A 24,193-nucleotide genomic window follows, 5' to 3' on the forward strand; every position below is an offset into this window, starting at 1 on the left:
TCTCCAGCTAGTCAATGGTATTCATAATTGGCACAGAGGGGAGAAAAGTTGCCAGGACTGAGCAGATTGCTCCTTTGGCACTGTGCTGACAACTGGCACTTCAGAAATATCACAGCTAGCTGTGGATTTAATGCAGAGCACTTCCCCCCAGACTACGGCTGAGCCTTCTGCCACCTTCGGGCTTTCAGCTACTGCATGTTCAGACAATATCTTCACCTTCCTTCTCCAGCACATGCTCAGCCACCCTCTTTCCACAGAAGGGTAGAAATTACAACTAAAGCTAATGAATTAATAATAGGTGGGGATAACACCTTTGACTAGTCCAGTGGTACTACACAAGCATATCACCACCTGGTTTAGTCTGATCCTGACGTGTTCAAGTCAGCTAGCATTACTCCCACTGATTTCAGTGCATTGTGGATCCAGTCTTTAGAAAAGCAGCTTATGATACACAGGAAAATTAAGGCTATGGCAAAATTTCTCAGAAGGCAACATACAGATATGGGGTCTGTGTATCCTCGCTGTCAAGGATCTGTATAAATAGCTGTGCTGTCAATCTGTTTCATACCTTCCTCACAGGCATCCTGTGTGGCTGAAGATCTGTCAAAAGCAGGATCATTATGTGCAACTGGAAAAGATTAAGAACTATTAAAGTGCAATAAAAGACCCGGAAGTCAAGATGGAAGAGGCTGAGCAGCCAGCCCTGAAAGGAGAAAAACCCACCATCATAAAACGCCAGGGTAAGAAAAACTTGTACAAAGATCACAAAATGAAAGATCATTCCAACAGAGCGCTGTGAAACACTTCCCTGGACATGAGCTTCCACATTCAGCACAACTACCTGAAAAGGAACAATTTCATTCACCAACCAACACGTCCCAAAGGGAATGCACTAATTTAAGGAAATCCAGACAAGGCAGAAAAGATGTATGTAGGACACTCTCTAAGCACTGGAGCACAAGAGAACTTCAGCACTTTGCACCTCATGCACAGCTCATCAATCAGAATTGTTACAGTGCTTGAGTAGAGCACCAAGAAGCCCTATGGTAGCAGCAGCTGATCTACACCCATGAAGGGGAATTCACAAGGTGTAGTGTTATCAGCAGCATGACTTGTCATTTATTACTCAACTGCAACAAAACTCTAAAGCATGAGTAGCTTCAAATTCCTGGGGTAGACAGTGGAAGGTGTCCCTGCCTGCAGCAGTGGGGATGGCATTAAATGAGCTTTAAGTCCCTTTCAACCCAAACCAGTGTGGGATTCTATGATCATTGATGAAAACTGCAGTTACCTGTTTGTATATACAAAAGCCTGCTTGCAAAACCCCTCCTTTTTGACAAGCTGCTATCCATCTGCATGCATTTGCTGCATGAAGATATCCCAGCTCTATTTTGGTTTTATATATAAGGTCTGACTGCACCCAAACTACTTTCCCTCACACCAATTCAGTCATGCTTTGGAAGCCTTAATCTCAAAAACACTGGCATCCTTTTGGATTAGCATAGCATAACTGTATCAGCAATACACCAGGAACAACAGTGGAAAATTCTCCAGCAAGCCTGACTGGAGACAGGGCCTGAGCTTGTAATGCTTCAAAGCTCCGCAGTGCTCCTCATTTAGATACTTTCATTCCATCTGGTGGAAATCATTTTGTAAACATAAAACCATACTTAAACATCATTGCATTCCCATTACGTAACTTTACTTGGCCCAGTTGTGTATCTTTAATCTCTGCAGCTGATCTAGTTTTATCACTCAGCCAATAAGGGCTGCAGTGATTGCATATCTCTCCGTTCCAGCCATGGTAACACTGATTTAGGAGCCCATCAACTCCAGCCTCCTTCCCAAATGCAAAATCTTATATTGCACTTTGTCATTCCAGCAAATATTTGTCTGATCCATTCTTAACCCCCTCTAAGAGCAGCCCTATACCCTGTCAAGTCAGTCCAACACAGGGCTTAATGACTTCAAAGGAATTGCTGAGACGTTTTTTCACTGTAACCTAGATCTGCCTTGCTGTTATCTTAGCTTCTGACTCCTCGCCCTACCCACAGTGGACATAAGAGAACAAATTGTTCCTTCCCTCATAGCAGCAGCCTTTTATCTATTTGAAAGCTACCCACCTCTTTCCTCAGTTTTCTGTCCTCATGTGTTCAAAGACTCTGATCATTATTGACACCTTTTTCTCCAAACTATTCCTGTTTCTCTTGTGCAGAGCTCAGGATTCCACATACTCTTGTAGCACAGCTCAGCAGAGCAGGACTCCTGTGTTAGCTTTACCAGCATCTTCTCACCTCTAGGGACCCACATGGCCTTTCCTTCTTGTTCCACAGCAAGACGTTACAGACTCCCAATCCACTTGGGACCCACGGCAGCTCTTCCATCCTTTCCTGCAGCACAGCCAGACCAAATTCCTCCTGGTCTTGCAACTCCAAAGCTGAGTACACAGCAGTGCACCTGCTACTGAACCACCTTCTGTTTTTTCCCAGAGAGTTCCCATTTTGAATCCTAGTTCTACGCCTGTGTTTATCCTGCCTTCAAACTCAATCTCATCTCCTAATGCAGTAATTACATTCTGCATTTCAACAGGGATGAGTAATGGACATAGGGTAATTCCCTTTGCACCGATTGTACAAACCAAGTACATTTTCCCCTCAACCAGTTCTGCAACTCTCTTAGAGCAGTATCATCTAGACTCGGTTCCCAGTTTATTATTAGAATATCCTGCAAGCCAGTGTCAGAAGCTCTACTAAAAATCAAGATATATGACACAGAGTACTTCTCTCTTATCTGCAAGCCTTGTTATGCTGCAAGAAAAGGAAATGAGACTGGCTCAGTTCATTCACAACAAAGCCATACTGGCTAGCATCCACCTTCTTGCTCCCTCCTCGATGCTTATAAATTGCATATTTTCTCTCAGACCCAAAATTAAACTCCCCACTCTACTGCTCCTCAACGTATCTGGGAGTCACCGATCTCCCCCCATCCCCTCAGACTTGCCTTTTGTTGTACTTGAGCCCACAAACCCCCACAGGTAATGGGGTCTTTACAATTTAAGGAGGCTGCAAACAGCAAGCAGCTCCTCAACGGGATTAAGTGTAGGGCAAAGAACTGCAAATACCTTTCTAGATTCCATCCAGATAGCAGGGAAGGTCCTACAGCATCTGAATGGATTATTATCCCCTGCAACAGAGAGCACCTTGATTCAACAGAGAGCACCTTGATTCCAGCCCCCAAAAGGGAGGAGGATCACAGAAACTCAGTGTTGCAGCTCCCCAACTCTTTGTAAGTCAACCTACACTGGACAAGCCCAAATAACCCCCTTTCAGCTCCTCACAACCTCCTCCCCAACCCCACCTCAGCGGGCCTCACATAACCCAGCCCCTCCAGCAGCGCTTTGGGCCTCTCACAGAATCCCAAAGGTTGGAAGGGACCTCAAAAGATCATCTAGTCCAACCCCCCTGCAAGAGCAGGGTAACCTACAGTACATCACACAGGAACTTGTCCAGGCGGGCCTTGAATATCTCCAGTGTAGGAGACTCCACAACCCCCCTGGGCAACCTGTTCCAGTGCTCTGTCACTCTTACAGTAAAGAAGTTCTTCCTGATGTTAACGTGGAACTTCCTATGCTCCAGTTTACACCCATTGCCCCTTGTCCTATCAGTGGATATCACTGAAAAAAGCCTAGCTCCATCATCCTGACACCTACCCTTTACATATTTGTAAACATTGATGAGGTCACCCCTCAGTCTCCTCTTCTCCAAGCTAAAGAGACCCAGCTCCCTCAGCCTCTCCTCATAAGGGAGATGTTCCACTCCCTTAATCATCCTTGTGGCTCTGCGCTGGACTCCTTCAAGCAATTCCCTGTCCTTCTTGAACAGAGGGGCCCAGAACTGGACGCAATATTCCAGATGCGGCCTCACCAAGGCTGAGTAGAGGGGGAGGAGAACCTCTCTTGACCTACTAACCACTCCCTTTCTAATGCACCCTAAGATGCCATTTGCCTTCTTGGTCACAAGAGCACATTGCTGGCTCATGGTCATCCTCCTATCCACCAGGACCCCCAGGTCCCTTTCCCCTTCGCTACTTTCCAGCAGGTCAACCCCCAACCTGTACTGGTACATGGGGTTGTTCTTCCCCAGATGCAAGACTCTACACTTGCCCTTGCTCTCCAAACCAAAGAGCCCACAATCACTGCGCTCCTGCTCCTCCTGAGGCCACCTTCACCTCACAAGGATACAGAGAGCCACAGGGTGAACCAGGTTGGAGAAGACCTTTAAGATCATCAAGTCCAACCATTACCACAGGACTTACCCCCACTGAACCATGCCACCAAGGGCCTCATCCACATTATGTGTGAACACTTCCAGGATCAGTGTTTCCATCACTGACCTGGGCGGCCTGTTTCAATACCAAACCCCCTCTCCATGAAGAAATTGTTCCCAATATCCATCCCCGGCACAACTTGAGGCTGTTCCCTTGTCTTATGGCTTGTTATTTGGGAGAAGCAACAGACCCCACCTCACTACACCCTCCTGTCAGGCATCTGCAGAGAGAAATAAGGTTCCCCCTGAGGCTTCAGACTAAACTCCCCCTGTCCCTCAGCCGTTCCCCATCACACTTGTGCTCCGGGCCCTGCACCAGCTCCGTTGTTCTTCTCTGAAACAACAGAGAAGCACACCGATAACACAAACTCCCCTCAGAAGCACACCGATAACACAAACTCCCCTCAGAAGCACACCGATAACACAAACTCCCCTCAGAAGCACACCGATAACACAAACTCCCCTCAGAAGCACACCGATAACACAAACTCCCCTCAGAAGCACACCGATAACACAAACTCCCCTCAGAAGCACACCGATAACACAAACTCCCCTCAGAAGCACACCGATAACACAAACTCCCCTCAGAAGCACACCGATAACACAAACTCCCCTCAGAAGCACACCGATAACACAAACTCCCCTCAGAAGCACACCGATAACACAAACTCCCTTCTTTCCCCGTCGAGGCACCACTCACTCCACAGCGCTCCCGCCTTTGTGCGAGGCGCGGCCACGCTGTGCGCGCACCCTCACCCTCCCATCCCTTCGCTCTACGCATGCGCAGAGCCGCTCCCGGGCGGCGCTCATGCGCAGAGCGCGTTTCCTGGCTCCCTTGTCAGTGCCGGGTTCCCCCCCTCGGCCTCCGCTGCCGGCCGCTCCCTGTCCCGCTGCCCGGAGCGGAGTCGCGTTGACTGCCCAGAGTCCGCGAGTCCCGCTCCGCTCCCGCCGCCTCAGGTGAGTCCCCGCGCCGGGGGAGCCTGTCCGCGGTGCGGCTGGGCCCGCCTGCCCCCGCCCCGGCAGCGGCGGGGGGTGAGGGGAGCCTGCAGGCCCGCCGGTGCGGAGGGGATGGCGGCGGGGAGGGGGCAACCACCTTTGTGAGGGGGAGGCGGTGAGGAACCCTCATCGCCTTCGTCCTGAAGGGACGGGGCCGCACCGGGGGGTGAAGGGGCTGGGAGGGAGAGAGCGATTCCTGCCTGTCCTCACGCCCCGCTGCGGCCTCCGCACCTGAGTTACCGGTCGCAGCCCGTCCCAAAGCGGCCGGCTTTGTAATGGTGTCCTGTGTGAGGCTTGCCTGCTTGGAGGTACCCTCCTGGGGAAGCTGCTGGGGTGGCTTTAAGGGAATGACAGCGGCAGGAGGCAGGCCTGGATTACAGGCACTTCCAGGTGTTTGGGAGTGATGTAGGTGCTCTGAAAATAGGGGAGGATTTAAATGCTCCTTTTCCCTTTCACATACACGCGTGTGCTGTCCACTTGTGGATATAGCATCCTTGCTAGGTGCTTGTCCATCAATGGTCTTGCACCACGTATTTCTCACCCCGCTGAGAGATAACAGCAGCTGAGTCCTGTACTTCCCAACCTTGACCATGTCATACTGGAAGAACCGCTGCACAAAGGTGCAGGTTTCCTTTTCTCCCCGTCCTTGTTTAAAAACTTGATTGAAACTCAAGGGCAGTTACATTACATTTGAGGGAAATGAAAGGGCAGAGGTAGTTGTGTTAAGTACTTGGCTAACAAAGTTATCATAACAGTATCTTCCCTGTCTGACATTCCAAGGTTACTGACAGGGAGGCACTGAGGTTTTTCCTACATAGGAATGACATTAAGAATCACAGAGCCAGTTGTAGTTTCTCTAGTGAAAGATGAGTTTGGTTTTTTTCTGTGTATCAGTAAGGAATAAGTATAACTGGGGCACTTCATTAAGATTTATCTTCCCAAAGCAAATAGCAACTCTCAGATGACGGAAATGAGTCTGTTTCCAAAATGGAAAGCAGCCGCTTGCTACAAGTTACAGTTCTCAAGAAACCCCATCAATGGGAAGCAATACATCATGGATCTAGAATGACTTTGATAACATGTAGGTTAGCAAAAATCCCTGGACTCAAAGTTAGGATGGGACCACATCATTTATAACCGGTGCCAAGCCGTGGAGAAAATACCAGGGTTGTATTAGAAAGTGTTTCAAAATAGCTGTGTTCCTTGGGGAGGGGAGATTGGATATTTTTACATTTTATTTAGGAAAAAGTAGGAAAGGCTGAGCATTCCTTGTCGGTAGAGCAGCTCCTCAACTTTTCCTGTATATGGAAATGTCCTGCTACCGAATGTTGGCATGGACGAAAGCAAGATTGTGGAAAAAGCAATTTGCAGTTGGGTTTTGCTTATATTAACACATGGAATCTCAGATGATGGCTGGCCAAGGGCAAAGGTAACTCAGACTGTGTCAACATTTTCACATTAATAAAAAGCAATGAATTATATTGCTTAGCGCTGCATATATCTAATAGTTTCACTTGATGGGTAGAATATGATTACTCAAAGAACCATGAAAATCAGTTCATACAGTTAAAGGCTGTATTGGAAGTGCTTTTGAAATGTAACCAGAAGTTGTATTTCCTTAAAATAGTAGTGTTCGAGTCCTTAAACAAAAGGAGGAAAGGAAAAGTCTCTCCAGTTATTTGAATTTCTGGGGTCCTGCATCATCTCTGCTCCAGGATTCAGCACTTGCAGTGTATGTGTTAAGCCAGTGCTGTGATAGTAATTGCTAAGCTCCATCAGAAAGTGCTTTTCTTTCATTCACTCCCAAGTTTCTGTTGGATTGCCATTCATTTCCTGTTTGCTTCCAAATTCCTACCTTGTCCTCAAGTCTCCACCCTCTGCTAACATGGCCATACTTGGGTATGTTGTAATTTCAGGCTAGAATGGGTGTGGGTGCCTCGGAGTGACATCACAGCGCGATTTCTTTTCAGATGGATATAGAGGGGTAAAAAGCCTTTGATCCATCAGCCAAGGATTAATTACTGTGAAAATTAGTGGAATACATGGAAGGAATTGACAAATCCGAGTTGTGTCTGTTGAACTGTGCAGGTTTCACTTAGCACAGGTGACCTTGAGTTTTTACAATGTTATCTTCCATGTGTTTCTCCTGCCCTTGGTTAATACAGGACATAAAACCCAGTATAGTATTTTAACCTTCTGTTTGTGGGTAGGTGCAGCTCCAATTGCAGATGGTTCTTGCAGCAGTCTTAAAGAAAAAGGAAAGCATCTAGGTTTTGGTTTCTAAACAAATTAAAGTACATGATTCAGCTTGTTCTTTTAGTGTTTGAATCTCATGGGGGCGACTGCTGAGCTATAAAGCAGTTCAGTGCTAGAATTAATTTGAAGAAATTAGTAATTAGTTACTAATTGTAATAATTTTTCCCTAGGACACGTAGAGATGGGTGTATCAAATAGTACATCAGCAGATTACTGTTACATCTCAGTGTTCTGGGCACACACATTTAACCTCCTGAAAAAGAAGAAAAACATGTTATTGTAGTGCTGCCTGGGAGCCTTGGTACATGTCATGGTTTGGAATCAATTCACTCAGCTATGTTCCTGGATTATTATTATTATTTAAATATTCTATTTCCATAGTAAAATTCCTAGGGTTGTTAGACTTCCCAAGACCCTGCTCTCTCATTTGGGAGGATACAGCAAATGGATCCAGCAGCAAATGGATCCAGCTTTTAGGTCAATTGTAATTAGCTATAATAAGCAAGACAGTTAAAATTCATCAGCCCACTGAAGGTATTGGGGTGAATGGCAAAGGCAGCTCTTTAGTGGCCTTAACGTATCTACTGAGTACGTTGTGATCTTCTGTAAGTGAATTGTAGTACTAGGCTGAAACAACCTTGGTGAATGTTGAAGGCTGATTTTGGTGTAATAATGATCTAATTTGCAAGTGTTTTGTTTTGTTTTCAATTTCACATCTTTCAGCCTTTTCACTTTTTATAACATAGGAATCTCTTTAACTCGGAATGTCTCTACATCAGTTCTTACTGGAGCCAATCACCTGCCATGCGTGGAACAGAGACCGGACTCGTAAGTAACACATTGGCTTTAACTGTATTTTTCCATTTCTGTTTTCTCTTTGCTGTCAATTTGTGATCTCATAAGGTTCTGGATCAAATTTAGGGAAGGTATGGTGGCATACATAGTGCTACATGCTAAATATCCCACTTTGGATCCAAAAAGCACTCATCTTCTAAATATGAGCTTTACTAAACCCATTAGTGGAACTGGCATATGAGCAAATCTAGTCCTGCTGATGTTCCAGAGAGCTTTGCCTCTTGGTCTGCACCGCATGAGACTGACCTGGCCCTTACCCTCCTAGACCCTCTATTTCCATACCCCAAACCAGCCCTTTCTTTCAGTAACCTAGTTTTCCTCTATACTGGGGTCTGTTATGTTCCAGATGTCTTGTCTTTCTGTGCATGTACTCATGACCATGTTATGGCCACAGATGTCAGCCCTCGATAAAACCCATGTAATGCTCTGCAATTTTAGAATACAGTTTTTTAGATTATCAAGGCTTGCCAAGTGTTTGGTATTAAAAAGCCTTCTGTACTATTGGACTGTATTATTTTTTTCTTCAAGAGATTGCCATTAGCCCTAATAATCATGAAGTCCACATCTACAAGAAGAGTGGGAGCCAGTGGGTAAAGGCTCATGAGCTAAAGGAACACAATGGACACATTACAGGTAAGAGGAGACTGTGCTGTGCCAGACATTAAGTTTGCCCACCCCCTGTTTTCCCCAGTCAAAATCCTGGGAGCACTTACAAACCGTAAGTCTGTAAGCGTTGAGTAAATTGATCTTTTTATAGGTCGGCATTCCCACTTCTGGAGAGCTTTGCAGCATTTTTTTCCGGACTGCATGCAATGAATGTCAGGAAGAAAATCCCAATACATGCCTCTTCATTTCACGTGCTAATATTAAAACTTCATCAAGTGCACTGCTATTGCTTTGTCTTGTGGTTTCCAACAGTAATAAATATCCTTCTTAGGGATTGTATAAAGACTTGAAGTGGTCAGTTGTAGACTCAGGACAGACCATCAGTGAACAGGATTTACTGCAGGCCTAGAGTGTTTGCAGTTCCACAATGAAAATGTAAGAAAAGCTGCCACAATGAGTCACAAGGTGTTAAGATGCGATTGTCCTGTGGTAGCATTTTATATTACTGTTCTGTTTGGGGTTTTTTTATGGTGATATTTTCAAAAGGGCTTTATTCTGTAAGGAGAGGAAAGTGATTAATACAAGCACTTGCTCAAAACGGCAATATCCTTTATTCTGTTCTCAACTCAGTAATGGGCAGAAATAGCTGCCTTGACAGGAGGGTTTTGCATGAATTTTATTCAATGTACCTGATTCTTGCTGTCAAAGAGCACAAGTGTACGTGCTCTTTTGTGAAGAGCCACTTGGGCTCAATTTACAAGTGACATGCAGTTCCCCAGAGACAGCTCTCTGCATTTTACTTGTACCTGTTAGTGTTAGAAGCCAAATATTCATGACTTGGGAAAAGAGCTCTCCCTGCTCTTCAGCTCAGCGTATACCTTTGGAATACCAAATGCTGTGGATGTAGTGAAGAGTAGACTTAAACTGTGGTTACACACAGGAGATAGACTCATCAATCTGCTTGTTGCCTCTGATGGGAGTGATTGAGCTGCTGTCACTCCAGCTTCTGATCATGAGGGATAAAGTCCCTTGTCTTGTCTTGTGTGTCTCAATTCAGAGATTCTGGTGAGCTGCTTCCAAAATGAGCATTATTCACTCTTTTTGTTGGCTTAGTTTTTCTCTGAGCTAAAAAGCTGGTCTTGGGTCAGAAGAACATCAGTGCTGGCACAAGGGAGGTGGTGGGCAAGAGAAGCAGAGATAGGCAGCATGGTCTGCCTTTCAAAAGCAGTGCTAGATTGACTCATGGAACTATGCTTTCGGAATACAAACTGCTTCAAAATTGAACTTTTTAAGCATATGCTTAATTCATATATGAATTATATACTAAAATCAATACAAATTCTTTCTGTATCTTGTGTCCTTTTCAGTTTGCATGCTTAAGGAATGTTTTTAATACTGAATGGGGTTATGGAAAACCATTGGAGGATAATTTTGGGGCAGGAGAGTTTTGCACACTGCATCTCAAAGAAAAGATGAAAAATAATGTTGCCGTAAAATTTAACAGTTGAGAACATCCTTTACTGCATTGAAGGGGAAAGAAGCAATGTCAGCCTTACCAAAGGCTTTGGTTTATTCTTTGAGATTGTTATTTTTGCTTCGTTTCTTCCTCATGGTACAGCTTAAATAGGCATGGGAAAACTAGGGATTATATCAGTACATAAAGATTGATAACTTCTAAATCCCCTTCCTAGCTAAACTTTCAGATCCTGACTGCAGTCTGGCAGCAAGCAGTGTTAGAGGTTTGTGCATCAGTTTAGAATTGCTGGGTTTCAGCTGTTGAAAAGGGTCTGGTGCAGAAGTCAGTGGTTTGCCAGTCTCTGCCAGTGCAGAGCTCCACCTGTGGGCCAGCTGGCAGCAGGCAAATTCTCTATGGAATCTGGAAGTTTGGGATCTGCAATTTGGATCAAAGCTAGAGGGAGAAGCAGGTATCCTGAGCAGTATAGAATGGTTCCTGGGGAATAAGTGATGAAGGAGCACCGTGTGCAGCTCTGATGCCCTCAGCATAAGAAAGAGATGTCGGAGGAAGTCCAGAGAAGGGCCATGAGGATGACCAGGGGCTGAAGCACTTCCCGTATGAAGACAGGCTGAGAAAGTTGGGGCTGTTCAGCCTGGAAAAGAGAAGGCTGCATGGAGACCTCAAAGCAGCCTTCCAGTACCTGAAGGGGGCCTACCAGGATGCCTTCCAGTACCTGAAGGGGGCCTACCAGAATGCCAGAGAGGGACTCTTCATTAGGGACTGTAGTGACAGGACAAGGGGTAATGGGTTCAAACTTAAACAGGGGAAGTTTAGATTGGATATAAGGAAGAAGTTCTTTACTGTGAGGGTGGTGAGGCACTGGAATGGATTGCCCAAGGAAGCTGTGAATGCTCCATCCCTGGCAGTGTTCAAGGCCAGGTTGGACAGAGCCTTGTGTGGGATGGTTTAGTGTGAGGTGTCCCTGCCCATGGCAGGGGGGTTGGAACTGGATGATCTTGAGGTCCTTTCCACCCCATACCATTCTATGATTCTAAGGGAAATACTAACATAATAGTAGTAACTATGGTAAAGCAAAGAGTATAAAGAGACAAGTTTATTAATGTGACCTCTACATTGCAGGGATTGACTGGGCTCCCAAAAGCGATCGCATTGTAACTTGCGGTGCTGACCGGAATGCCTATGTGTGGAGTCAGAAGGATGGTGTGTGGAAACCAACCCTTGTGATCCTGAGAATTAATCGTGCAGCTACCTTTGTGAAGTGGTCTCCCTTGGAGAACAAATTTGCTGTGGGAAGTGGAGCTCGACTTATATCTGTGTGCTACTTTGAATCTGAAAATGACTGGTGAGCTGTTTGAGTTGATTTCCATTTCTACATTTAGGAGCATCATGGGAAAGCTAAAACTTGGAGCTTAATGGTGGCAACTGGGTTCCTATCTTACTAATCCCTAAAATCTTCAGGAAATGTCAGGGATAGGCCTCATCAGTTCTTTTATTTGTACATCTTAGAGAAAAGGTTCCCTCTGTTCTGGTGTAGCACCTGAAGGCCTTGGACTTGGCATGTTTTCAGGTTGTACATGTTGGTGTGGATGTGTTCCAGCTTGTCATCTACCTGTTCTGTATTCTGTCATGTATTTGTATACCACTTTACAGATTTCAGACAGGACTATCACAGCCATTTCCACCATTAATACTTCTTTCTCTTTGGCATATGACCTTAGTGCTTCTGATCTACATCTGCAGCTGCACGTGTTAGAGCTGCATTTACCAGATCGTCTGTAGGTGAAATCAGTATGTTGAGGATCTGTTACCTTGGGTTGCATAAACGTGCATTAAACCACAGGTGTCTGTGCCCGTGGTGTGCAGTCTTCCATATGGAGATGGTAAACGACAATACTATCTGCAAAATACATTTTAAAGCCTGTTTTAGATTTTTATGCTTTCCAGCAGACTCGGTTATTGACATTTTCTCCGCCTCACTTGTCTGCAGAAGAATCAAAACCTATCTGTTGAAGACAAACCATTTAGCGTGATCCGTAAAACAGCTTTTGCCTGATGGAAGTAAATTGAAAGAAAAAGCACCATCATCCCAAAGGCCATCAAGTGAATAACAGATTTCATTACTATTTTGTAAATGGTTCAAACAGACTACATCTGCTGAGACATATTTAGGCTGGTATTGATGCATTCAACATCAGAACCACTTTTCACTATACTTCAGATAATTGATGTGTGGACGAGTCACATCATTGCCAGTTCACCCATTGCTTGTTGCATTTTATACCTGTTGTATTATTAAAGAGTAGAGAAGTCAATAGGCAAGAGAGGTGGCTGTGGAACTCACTGGAAGGAGCTGGAGAGGACCTGTGCTTAGTGAGCTAAGAAAATAGCGCTGCTTAGCTCAATGGGACAGGCAAAGCTGAGCTCTTATCATAGATCTAAAGGACCAGGCAAATACTGCACAAAATTGACATTAAGGAGTCCTGTCTGATGTATTAGAAAAATCAGTTAGAAGGGGAATAGGAGTCAAGTGAAGAGGGAGTTCATAGTGTTTAAAATTGGAATTAAGATAACCATATAAAAAGTTCACAGACCTCAAGGGAATATGAAAGTTTTGGGCACTGAGTGTTTTGCAGAACTGATGTGTGCGGTCATTGCCTAAGGGTGATCTTTTTGAAGAGTACTTCATGGAATTAGGGGAGTTTGGTGGAATATTTCCCTACTTATTGTATCTCTCTCTCTTTTTTTCTCTCCTCAATTTAGGTGGGTGAGCAAACACATTAAAAAGCCCATTCGTTCCACTGTCCTGAGCCTGGACTGGCACCCCAACAATGTTCTGCTGGCTGCAGGGTCCTGTGACTTCAAGTGCAGGTGAGAGAAAAAGAAAGCATCTGTAAATCCCTTTGGATTACTGTTAGTCAGTACTATGAGCATGCTGATGTTGCATTTGCTGTCAGAATAGAAGATGGTTTGTTGCATACTGGTGTTGTTACCACAATAAAACATCCAGCTTGAGAAACTTTGGCTTTGGTGCTACCACATGCAGACTTTGAACTGCTAGCATGTATCTGGTGAGGGACATGCCTCAATTTCATGAACTGTTGGATTTCTTTATTAGCAGTACACAGGAATAGTACTGCTGTGCATGCATTGAGTGCTGAGGTCTAGTTGTTAGGCTTAAATTAAGTTAGGAGGTGCTACCCTGTAGAACACCAACATTGCTAGTTAGTTTAAAAAGCAATATCCTAACAGTGCAGTTCCAAAACTCATGGCACTTCCAAAGGCAAGATCTCATCTTTTTCTTCCCTGAGTCACTTGTTCTCTCCTCTTTGTGCTACGCTTAACATTCTTGCACCCCTGTCGTGAGCAAAGAGTTGCTCACCTTGAGCAAAGTGGTCAGGGAATCGGTCCACCTGAAACTCAGCACAGCAAAACACGTTTTCGAAGAGCATTAGAAAAACCAAGGCTGGTAAAATCAGACTGGGGATGTGAGATGGATGGTGTGGTTGTGAAGTTACACGGTGAGGGATAGGTCCTGCATGTTGCCCTGTGCTGAGTGGTTGGGGTCACTGCAGCGAAGTCTGCATGGGAGCTGTCTGCAGGGTGGTTGACTGGGATTCAGCTTTTAATTAATCACTGGTACCTTGAATACTAATGAAAGCTTCTTTTCTTAAGTTCTTTATGTAATAGGGCAATTTTTAAGCTTCAAAGTGTGTACTAAAAATGACTAAGAAGGAGTAGGAGGGGGAGGTGGGACTATTACGTTCCTTATTTCAGAATGAAACCCAGGCATCTAAATTCTATCTTTTGATACCTTTTTATGTAAGGAGAGGTGTTAAATGGAAGCTGGGAAGAAGAGGGGAGTTGTCTCCCTTTCCTGCCGTAGCTCCAGATTTAATGAGATAAACTATACATGTTCACTTCCTTTCACAAAAAAATGGGATGTGAAATGTATTCATTCATCTTCCAGAGCAACTGCTTTTCACATATGGGAACTTGTCCATGTTCATAAAGCATTTTAGGACTTCAGCGTTAGGTCAGCTGATGCATATATCTATTTTTCTGTTACTTTGGACTTCAGCTCTTTTTCTCCAGGCTTTGTTGTGTACACTGCATCCCTGATTATCTCCTCTTCCCTCTTATGGTTGAGGAGTTCAATTTGCATCATTTTCTGTTCACTGTGACTTGGGGTTTGTGGTGGGGGTGTGTGTATTTTGGGGGGCTTTGTTGTGTAAGGAAGTCAAGGTGGTGTTCAGTCTATTTCCTAGGAGCATTCTCTAGAAGGCTGACTTAGTCTTTTGTTTCCCATCAGAAAGCTCACTGTCCTGCATCCTACTTCTCTGAAAATGGGGTATATTTTGAATGCCTTCCCCAGCTCCTGATATAAAACATTTGGGAAACTTTCTGCTCTTCCTTAACATTGTAGTTTAGGGTGACTCATTTCATCATTTTGCTGCTTTTATCATGGAAATCTCCATATAGAAATATTAAGGAACAGTAGTAGAGATTGGTACTAGGTTTATGTTTCTTTTTTCTTCTGCAAACCCATGAAAGAATGTTCTCCTTGGTGAATGGTGAATACAGATCTCTAGAATTCCAGTTCTAGGGAATGTTCAGTGACATAATGAAGATATCTGGACCTGAAGTGTGCATCTGTTCTGATAAGTGGCTCTGAGGAGAATTATGAAATGGATCTGCCAGAGCCACTGCCAACTAATAAGCAGCAAAGTGGGAGACATTTGGGTAAAGAATGGAGTACAAAGAGGCTCCAAGATGTTCAGTATTCAGTTTCCTTGGTACCTGGTGTGGATGAGCTCCTCTAACATTTGTCTTTAGAAATACAGATCTAGCTACCAGCACTACATAGGTGTGAATTTTATATTCTTGCTGGAACAAGCTGCTGTGGGAATGAAAGTCATTTCCCAATGTTCTTTAAAGGCTGGGGCCTTCAAGCTGAGTAGATTTTGGGTTTAAAAGAGGGGGAGATTTCAGTAAGGGAAAATACTCATTTTCTAACAGTTATCTTCAAGGTCTTTCACTACATAGGAATGATTTTTCTGCCTTATGTTAGAGGCTGTGGCTTTAAACATCTTGTCCCATTTCCATACATTAAGAGCTATGTCCTTTTAGCCATCTCTATAAAATTAAGTTGGTTGAAGGATTATCATTAGATTATATTTAAACTGATAGAGCCCAATATAAATTCACACTTAATGCTCTGAAAATCTCTACCTAATATAGCTGCAGTTAAACCCTTCTTGTTCCAAATGATCAGCTTTATTTGAGTAAGCTGAATATAGAGACCTTTTGAAGTGCATACTCCACATGTGTAAAAAGATCTCAAATAACAGGGAGGGGGGAGCAACATTTCCTTAAACTCACTATATATATATATGTGTATGTGTGTGTGTGTATATGTATATGTATATGTATATGTATATGTATTGTTTGACTGCAGCCAGTATTTGATCAGGGATTGTCATTTATACTGGCATATTTCTCTGGTAGTAGTATGCTGTGGCTCACTTATTCCTCCTGCTCAATGGACTCTTATCCTATGTTTGTGACGTCCCAGTGACTTCCATGGTAACAATCAAGAACACCATATTGTGGCATGTCTGAATCATGCAGAAGGAATTTGATGGAAGGGGGAGGCTTTTCTATTTAAACCTATCTCGCCAATTGTAATGCTGGCATCGGAACATCAGTTTTCTTTCTTTGAAACCAGGCTACAAAGTGAATGTTCTGAAAAAGTGGGTAATTTTGTAGGTGTTTGTAGCAGCTTCTAATTATACAGTGCAATTTGTGGGTTTTCTCTTCCTGAAGAACTGACTCTCAGAATTATTAGGACCTCTAAAGGATGAAAGGAAAATCTCAGCACAGTGGAAAATGCAATGACAATGTATGTGCTTGTGCCACCTTCTGGAAAAGGAGGAGAAAGAGACAAGTACAGAAACCTATATGCATTCCACCCTTTGTACTATTGCTTGCTCTCTGTATAGTGAAGCTTCTCAGCCACCAGTGCCTTGTTGTTTGAAGGCAGTATTTTATTTGAGTGGAATTAGAATGCATCTATTTGCTTCCAATACCAAATGTGCATGAAGCTCCCAGGAGGTCTTTTGCTCTCTTTGTTCACACTGAAATCTCTTCATTTTGCAGGGTGTTTTCTGCTTATATTAAGGAAGTGGATGAAAAACCAGCCAGTACACCCTGGGGCTCCAAAATGCCTTTTGGGCAGCTGATGTCAGAATTTGGGGGTGCTGGAAGTGGTGGATGGGTGCACAGTGTCAGTTTTTCTGCCAGTGGTAACCGCTTAGCCTGGGTCAGTCATGACAGCACTGTGTCAGTTGCTGATGCCTCAAAGAATATGATGTAAGTACGTTCTTCCTGTCAGTTAGCGGCTCTTTGACATAGAAGGGTGTGGGATACTGTGCTTGCAACAATGAGAGCTGTGACTGCTGTTCCCCTTGTGACAGTATTACTGTTGATTCCAGGAGTCTCTTTGAGGCCTATTGAAATAAGGCAGACTCTTGGAATATTAGATGATATAATTGACATTTCTGATAAGAGCTCTTCAGTGAGGGTGCAGTCACTTTACCCAGGGTGGGAGCGTTTGAAAGAAAATATGTTCCTCTTTAGAGATTGGGGAAACCCAGTATTTCCTTGTAAATGGATTCAGGAGAATCCAGAAACAAACTTGCTGTGTAACAAAGACCTGTTCCCAACCAGGATCTGGAAAATAAGTTGGTTGTTTCATGAAATGTTAACTCCAGCCGCAGTCCTTAAGACTCTGCTGCTGGAAGGTTTCAACTTACACCTTCCAATCCAACAATATGGTTTCTTAACAATTCATAGGATCACAGAATGGTTTGGGTTGGAAGGGACCTTAAAGCTCATCCAATTCCAACCCCCTGCCATGGGCAGGGACCCCTTCCACTGGAGCAGCTTGCTCCAAGCCCCTGTGTCCAACCTGGCCTTGAGCACTGCCAGGGATGGGGCAGCCACAGCTTCTCTGGGCACCCTGTGCCAGCGCCTCAGCACCCTCATAGTAAAGAATTTCCTCCTAATGTCTAACCTAATTCCTCCTGCTCCTCATCTGCATAACTCTTCAGTGTCTGTGGCTTTCGAACCAAGAAGGAAGAGGTTCCTCATACATTTTGGCAGCAGAGATCTCTAGTGGATCAACCTGGCATTGCTGTGCTTCAGTTTGAATTATGGTTCTGATGGCTGCAGCTGCACAAGTACCTGGCTGGGGACATCATTTAAGTCTAAAGTGTTCTGGAGTTCTTCCCTCATTTGTTATAACATCTCTAAAGTTGACTAAATTTAATTATAGAGGCATTTTCCTCCCAAAAAGATGATGTGAAGCACTAAATCTTTGTGGTTTTATACACAAATGAAATGAATGGCTTCATTAATTTGGGCTTTTTTGGAGGTGCCCGTTCTTTTTAAACACTGTTTACACACAACACTAAATAACTCCAGCCTTTACCTGGAATACTTCATGTTTGATCCTTCCAGGACACTTCCATTAGGTGAAAACATCCTATTACAAGCTGCAACCTCCTGGTGTCACTTTGGGACAGCTGAGCTGCGCTGACTTCCTTCCCAATAATCCTTGTGTAGGAATGGTCTCTAATTTGGTTGGAGCCAAAGGCGAGAGGTTTCAACGAAGTCCTTTAACAAATGTTCTTGTGTTCAGGGTTTCGCAGCTGAAAACAGAGTTCCTCCCACTCCTGAGTGTCTCATTTGTCTCCGAGAACAGTGTGGTGGCAGCTGTAAGTGTCTTTTTTCTTCTCCTTGTAGAGTGCTGTAGTGTTTTGGAGAGGGAGAAACACCCAAGTTACTACTAGAACTTAGTAAGAACTAACTTACAGTAGTATATATATAAGCAAACTCTTCCATAGTGTCAGTCTTTGCCCTGCTGCAGTTAACAGCAGCAGAAGAATGAGGTGGTGATTGTGTTTGTTTCCTGACATGATTTCGTGCTGTTTGCTTGCAGGGCCACGACTGCTGCCCCATGCTCTTTAACTGTGACGACCGTGGCTTGCTGACCTTCGTTTCCAAACTAGACATTCCAAAACAGAGCATCCAGCGCAATATTTCCGCTATGGAACGCTTCCGAAACATGGATAAAAGAGCCACTACGGAAGATCGCAACACGACCCTGGAGACACTGCACCAAAACAGTATAACGTGAGTGTCTTGCCTGCTATTCCAAGGGGAAGGAATGCTTTCCTCATCGCTTTGGTTTCCCAGGATGTACTGCAAACTGGTGAGAGCTCAACTTAGGTACAGCATTCGGGTTTAGCTGGTATCCCCTCTTAGCCTTTTCCTAACAGCTGGCCATTCCTGGGATTTATATGGAAGCTGGTGGAGTTAATCATTAACATGGCATGCATGCTCTTGCTGTTTGCTCATGTTTAATGTGCTCTGGAACTTCAGCAAACCTTACCTTATCAAATATGTAGCTACTTCTCAAGACATTGGTAGCGCTGTGCAAAATCCAGTCAGCAAAATCCACCTGGAGCAGGAATTCCCATACCAGCTCCCTATTGCAGAAGTTATTTCCAGGTGTATTTATTCATCAGAAGGATCAGTTCAGGTTCTTCAAGTACAATATCCTTGCATTGAATAAAATATGGGAGCCTAAAGGATGCTGGCATTCCTGAAGCAATTTGTCTTTATCCAAGGAAAATGTTCAGGCTGCAGCCACAGAGCAGTAAAAGAGCTTTCAGCATCCTATTTCTGTGCTTATTTTTCTGAAGCATTGTACCAGAAACCTAACATAAGCTCTGTTACACTCATCTCTCCCTTGGAGGGAGTAGGAGTTGAATTCAGCCCAGGTTTTCCAGCTTTTTGGCTCTCTGGAATGGGTGTCTGTGTTACCAGCTCTCACTCTCTGCTTTCAGCCAAGTGTCTATTTATGAGATAGACAAACGAGACTGTCGTAAATTCTGCACCACGGGCATTGATGGAGCAATGACCATCTGGGATTTCAAGGTACGCTTTTACTACTGTGTGTATGTAGTGGGAGGGAATTTGGTGGTCTCTAGCATCAGCCTCAGAGCCTCAGCCCTAACGCAGGTTTCATTAGCAGCAAGAAACCCAGACTGGAATATTCAAGCCCGTTAGTGAGCTCCATAAGGATGAGAGATCCAAGATTTTCAGCATAAATGCAGATAGACTTTGTTTAGCTGATGGTGCTAATCCAGACTTCATTTTTTCATGCAATCTGTAGGAATCCCATTAATTCCTCCTCCAACCTCTACCTCAGCCACATTCAGGCTAGAACCGTCATTGGTACAACGCTGCCCACTACCTCTTCTTGCTCCCATCCCTTTGGGCTCTGTTCACTGCCCTTGTGCAGAGCATGGTCCTTCCCTTTCATATTTAACTTACCAAAGCAGTAGGAAGATACTCAAAGAGTTACAAATTCACTGACCCTGACAGGATTTATGGATGCAAACGCTTGCTTTGCTGAGGACTGGCCAACAGAGGTCTCTGCTGGCCTCCCTGAGCTGCTGAGAGCCTTCTCTGCCTCTTAGGGAAGCCGTAGTTTGTCTATTCTGTAATGCAAAAGGTCTCTGGTGGGGACAGGAGCCACGAAACTGAGGTGATTTATAACCTGCTTTAATGCAGGTTCAGGGGAAGGGGATGGAATCATTGGTCTGTATATGCATGAGTTTGAAAGGAATGGCTGTAGAGGCCTCTGGCTCTTGACTCTGAGTCTAATCCAAAGTACCCAGGGCTTTTACTTGTTCCTCTTAGCATCAGCATCTCCACTGTTACTGACCCCAGGAAACCGTAGTAGATTGTGATTAAGATGTTTCTCTCTTTCAAGACCTTAGAGTCCTCTATCCAAGGGCTACGAATCATGTAAAGATGGATTGCCATCATCTAGCAGGACAAACTGCTTGACAGAACGCAGCTCCCACATCTGCACAAACCCGAAAAGGGAGGAGGAAAGTGGAATAACTTTGAAACATGGAGAAAATACAGCTTGGCCCATTTTCTTTTGGATCTCAATTTGGTGAATTGTGTTGGTTTCAAAATCAGCCGTGATTGTTCTTATCTCTTTTGGTTTGGTTGTTCTTTCTGTTTTCGGTTGGTTGTTTCATTCCATTCTTTACCAAAGCTGCTCCTTAAGTAGTTCGTTGCAGGAAGTTCTGAATCACTAACTTAAAAGGGGAATTTTATGTAAATTGTCTGCTAGAAATAATAATAATAATAATAATAAAACCCAGAAAAACTGATTCTTTGTTTGGATGCTCATTGGCAGAGGTTAAAAAAGGACGTTAAGGGAATTAGCTCGGAAAGAGTGGGAGAACCCCTGCACTGATACTTTCTGGCCTTAAAAGAGTTAAAACTCATCTTTACTGAAAGTTTCTTAGTTGACAGATGAAGACCTGGAGTTGGGATGAGCTGGATGTGATCACTCCTTGCCTCTCCAGTCTACGGATCAGCCTATGGATGGGGATCAGGCAGTCTCGGTTGGTGCGATGCTGCCACCGGTGCACTGTTGTGGTCGCGATTGGCACTTGTTGTTCTTCGACCTTCAGCAACCCCACAACACAAGGATCCTCTGAGAGACCAGGCAAGGTGGACAGCTGCTCAATTTCCTCAGTCTCCAAAGCAGCAATACCAAAAGCCCATCGGTACCCTTTTGGGAAGTACCCCCTCCTGAGGTAGTCTATGCCAAGGATGCATGGAGCCTCTGGACCAGTCACAGCGGGGTGCTTTTGGCACTTCCTCCCAGGCAGGCTGATTTCAGCCTCCAGTACAGCCAACTCTTGGGATCCTCCTGTCACTCCGGAAATATAAACAGGTTCCATCCCTTGCCAGCTTGATGGCATCAGGCGTGGATGTGAGGAATTGTTCCCTTAAGGTGATGATTTTGGAGGATGAACAGTTTTGTCCTGCTCTTCTTAACTCTGTCTGCATTGAACCTGGTAATAGAGCAAATTCACCTGAATGTCTTTCTTGCTGTCTGTTCAGTGGGTCAGAGTCTTCCAAAGGTGAATGACCAGAATGATTTGTAATTACCTTTTAGGACCTGCACAAAGACTTCTCACAGTGCTTAGGAGACAGGCTGGAAGCTGCATGTGGAAAGTGAGACAAAAATCTGCTGAGCCCCCTCTTAGGAGGACAAAGTGAAAGCAAATCACTGTAAGTCCATGGAGCTACACAGACCTGCATGTCCTGTTAGAGCCAAGTGCTCAGCCTGCAGCAGTCTGTGCTTATAAAGGCTGGTGGGGACACGGCACTCGTTTAGAGAGGTGTCAGCATGGGCTGGCTTCTGTGCACCTCCCTTTTGGAAGCTCAGTTCTGAGGCTCAGGAGCTCACAGAGGCGTTTGCACGTAACTTGGTTTGTTCACATGGGCTGGTAACTTAACTGCGTTGCTGCCTCGAGGCTCTGGAGGGGCTTCTCTGCCTCCCAAGCTTTACAAGGTTAAAGGCTTTGTCTGAGAATGCAGAAGTGCCTGACAGAAAACCCCAGTGACTGAATTCACCACTTCCTCTGGAACCAGACTTGCTTCATACGCTGCTCATCGTGGCTCGGCGTGAGCGACAAGGGAGGATGGGAGATAAGCTCACAAAGCTGCTGCTGTTCTGCTGCCGGAGCACCGTGTCCATCACAGAGCTGGGGCATTCTCAGGTGCAGTGGTGGTTGTGTGCAGGGGATTGACTGGTTTGCCTGTTCCTTCTGGTTCTCTGGTGTCTCCCACCTCCCTCCCCCGGCAGTCAACTTGGCTTTGCATTTCCCCTCCCTTCTAAACATAAAACAATGACTCTTTAACCTCGACTCATCTTGCAGCCTGGTGACCTGATGTGCACAGTGACTGGTGGTGGGGTTGGCTTTATCAGCTAAACTCCCATCAGTGCTGATGCAGTCGAGTGTCTTCTGGATCAAAGTGGCCCTGCCAGCCTCTGTGGCTAGCCAGAAGATGGCTTTGTCCATCTCTGTATGGATTAGAGGTGCTTATATCTCACAGACAGGAGTGATTTTTGGTTCCAAAGTCACTTCTGGAAAGCGTGGTGCTTTGTTTCCAAGTAACATAAAAGGGGGGGGGGGGGGGGGGGGGAATCGTTTAATGAGAGAGCGGAGAAGCATCTCTAAATGTTTATGCCTTGTTCTTGATTCTGTGTGGAAGAGCAGGATAAGGTCAAATGAGCCCATTTGCCCCCAAAAGCCAGCAAACTGAGGTGTGCTGAAACTGCTGTTTGAGAAAAACACGGATGTTACAAGCCTGAGATAGAAACAAGGTTAAAACCACCCCAAATGCAGGGGCCAGGGGCCTTGTGCACTGCCCTGCAGTGAAGGACAGTGGCTCTGGCTCTCCAGGCCATGGCTCTGCTCTGGGGGGGCTGTTCTGCTGCTACCCCCCTATCTCTAACAGTGTCCTTTGTGTCCCCTGTGGGTGAGGATTCACTGGTGTACTCAGCTAACCGCAGCACCGGGCTGCTTGGCATGTGCTTCTATGGGCTCGGGTTAGTGGTGCCTCTGAAAGCAATGCTGACAACACCGCTCGTGGTTGCAGTCTTAATTACAGGATAGCTGCTGGCTGCTTGTGCTCAGCATTGATGCTCCAGCTGACACACACTGGGAGCAAGGAATGGGGCTTGGAGCAAGCAGGGATCCTCATGGGAGCTGCTCGAGAAAGTCCCCAGCCTCTAAAGGAAAAGAAGCTGCTGCTTTTCATCCCTTCTGCTCCATCTCGAAAGAAAACCCAGCAAAAAGATGTTCTGGCGTCCCCAGCATCTGTGCAATGGGATGGTGCTGCAGGGGATCGAGGCGTTACAAGACATGGATGCAGGAGGAGCTTTATGGAAAACAGAGGTAAAAGCAGGTGAAGGATTTAAGCCAAACCTTGAGTTGGATCTGGGAGGAGACCCGGCAGGGCTGAGCCTTCATCCCTACCACAGAGCTGGGTTATTCCCTGATGGGCTCTCGGAGGCAGCTCCTGTATCATCAGTGCCGGCTCAGATTGGAGCCGCAGCGGGAGCCATGGGGGAGCGCGGTGGCTCAGCAGGGAGCTCTGGGCTGAGCCTCTCCTTCCCGTTGTAGGAACATAGCCTGGTTCCTGCTGCGGAAGTTAAAGTGGGCACTGTTCATTCTCATCCCTGCCTGGAAGGGAGCTGGTGTCAAGGGATGAGCAGGTGGTCTCCTGTGCTGCATCCTCGCATTCCACACGGATGCTGGTGTTGGTGCAGGAGGCGGTGGTTGGATACCCGGGAAGCCTGGAGCCTCCTGGTGACCTGAGGACCAAGGAGAGATGAGCTGCACTCTCAGTGCCATCCCCATTGCCCCCATCTACAGCTGACCCCTCACATGGGGATCGATCCTGCAGCTGAAGAAATACCAGGGTATTTTATCCATGCCCTGCAGCTGGAAGCTCCATCAGGGCTCTGCTCTCCCTGTATGACCCCCCCAGCGTGCTGCTGTCCTGCTTCTGCAATGCTACCCGGTCAGAGAAGAGCTGAGTGCATCCCTCCATGTGTGACTCTGGCTTGCAGCAGGGGGGTCAGAAGCTGAATCCGATCTCCCAGCACTGCCAGCAGGAGCTGAGCTCCTGGGAATTACCCTGCCTGGCTGGGGACGGGGTGAAATCACAGTTGCTCTGAATCAGGAGGGAAACAGAGGGGCGAGTGCACGGTGTGTGGGGTGAGCCGAGCCGT

General features: G+C 45.5%; 1 protein-coding gene across 1 annotated transcript; it reads left to right on the plus strand.

The window, feature by feature from the left end:
• The first annotated feature begins 5,127 nt into the window (after nucleotides 1-5,127).
• Nucleotides 5,128-20,768, plus strand: ARPC1A (actin related protein 2/3 complex subunit 1A). Its single transcript, XM_065684596.1, has 10 exons — nucleotides 5,128-5,282; nucleotides 8,324-8,405; nucleotides 8,961-9,065; nucleotides 11,635-11,857; nucleotides 13,276-13,383; nucleotides 16,672-16,884; nucleotides 18,215-18,290; nucleotides 18,515-18,708; nucleotides 19,425-19,515; nucleotides 20,357-20,768. The coding sequence occupies exons 2-10, from the start codon at nucleotides 8,342-8,344 to the stop codon at nucleotides 20,393-20,395; spliced, it is 1,113 nt and encodes a 370-aa protein (XP_065540668.1). The 5' UTR covers nucleotides 5,128-5,282; nucleotides 8,324-8,341; the 3' UTR covers nucleotides 20,396-20,768.
• The last annotated feature ends 3,425 nt before the right edge of the window (nucleotides 20,769-24,193 follow it).

Source organism: Lathamus discolor, chromosome 6 (genome assembly GCF_037157495.1).
Source record: "Lathamus discolor isolate bLatDis1 chromosome 6, bLatDis1.hap1, whole genome shotgun sequence".
In the NCBI taxonomy this organism is placed as follows: Eukaryota; Metazoa; Chordata; class Aves; order Psittaciformes; family Psittacidae; genus Lathamus; species Lathamus discolor.

What these genes read in the sequence shown, in the direction of transcription:
- ARPC1A (XM_065684596.1), top strand. Translation starts at nt 8,342, where the DNA reads ATGTCTCTACATCAGTTCTTACTGGAGCCAATCACCTGCCATGCGTGG. An exon ending in ACACAATGGACACATTACAG is followed by an intron (nt 9,066 to 11,634) that starts GTAAGAGGAGAC and finishes TCTACATTGCAG; the next exon opens with GGATTGACTGGGCTCCCAAA. An exon ending in TCCTGTGACTTCAAGTGCAG is followed by an intron (nt 13,384 to 16,671) that starts GTGAGAGAAAAA and finishes TTCATTTTGCAG; the next exon opens with GGTGTTTTCTGCTTATATTA.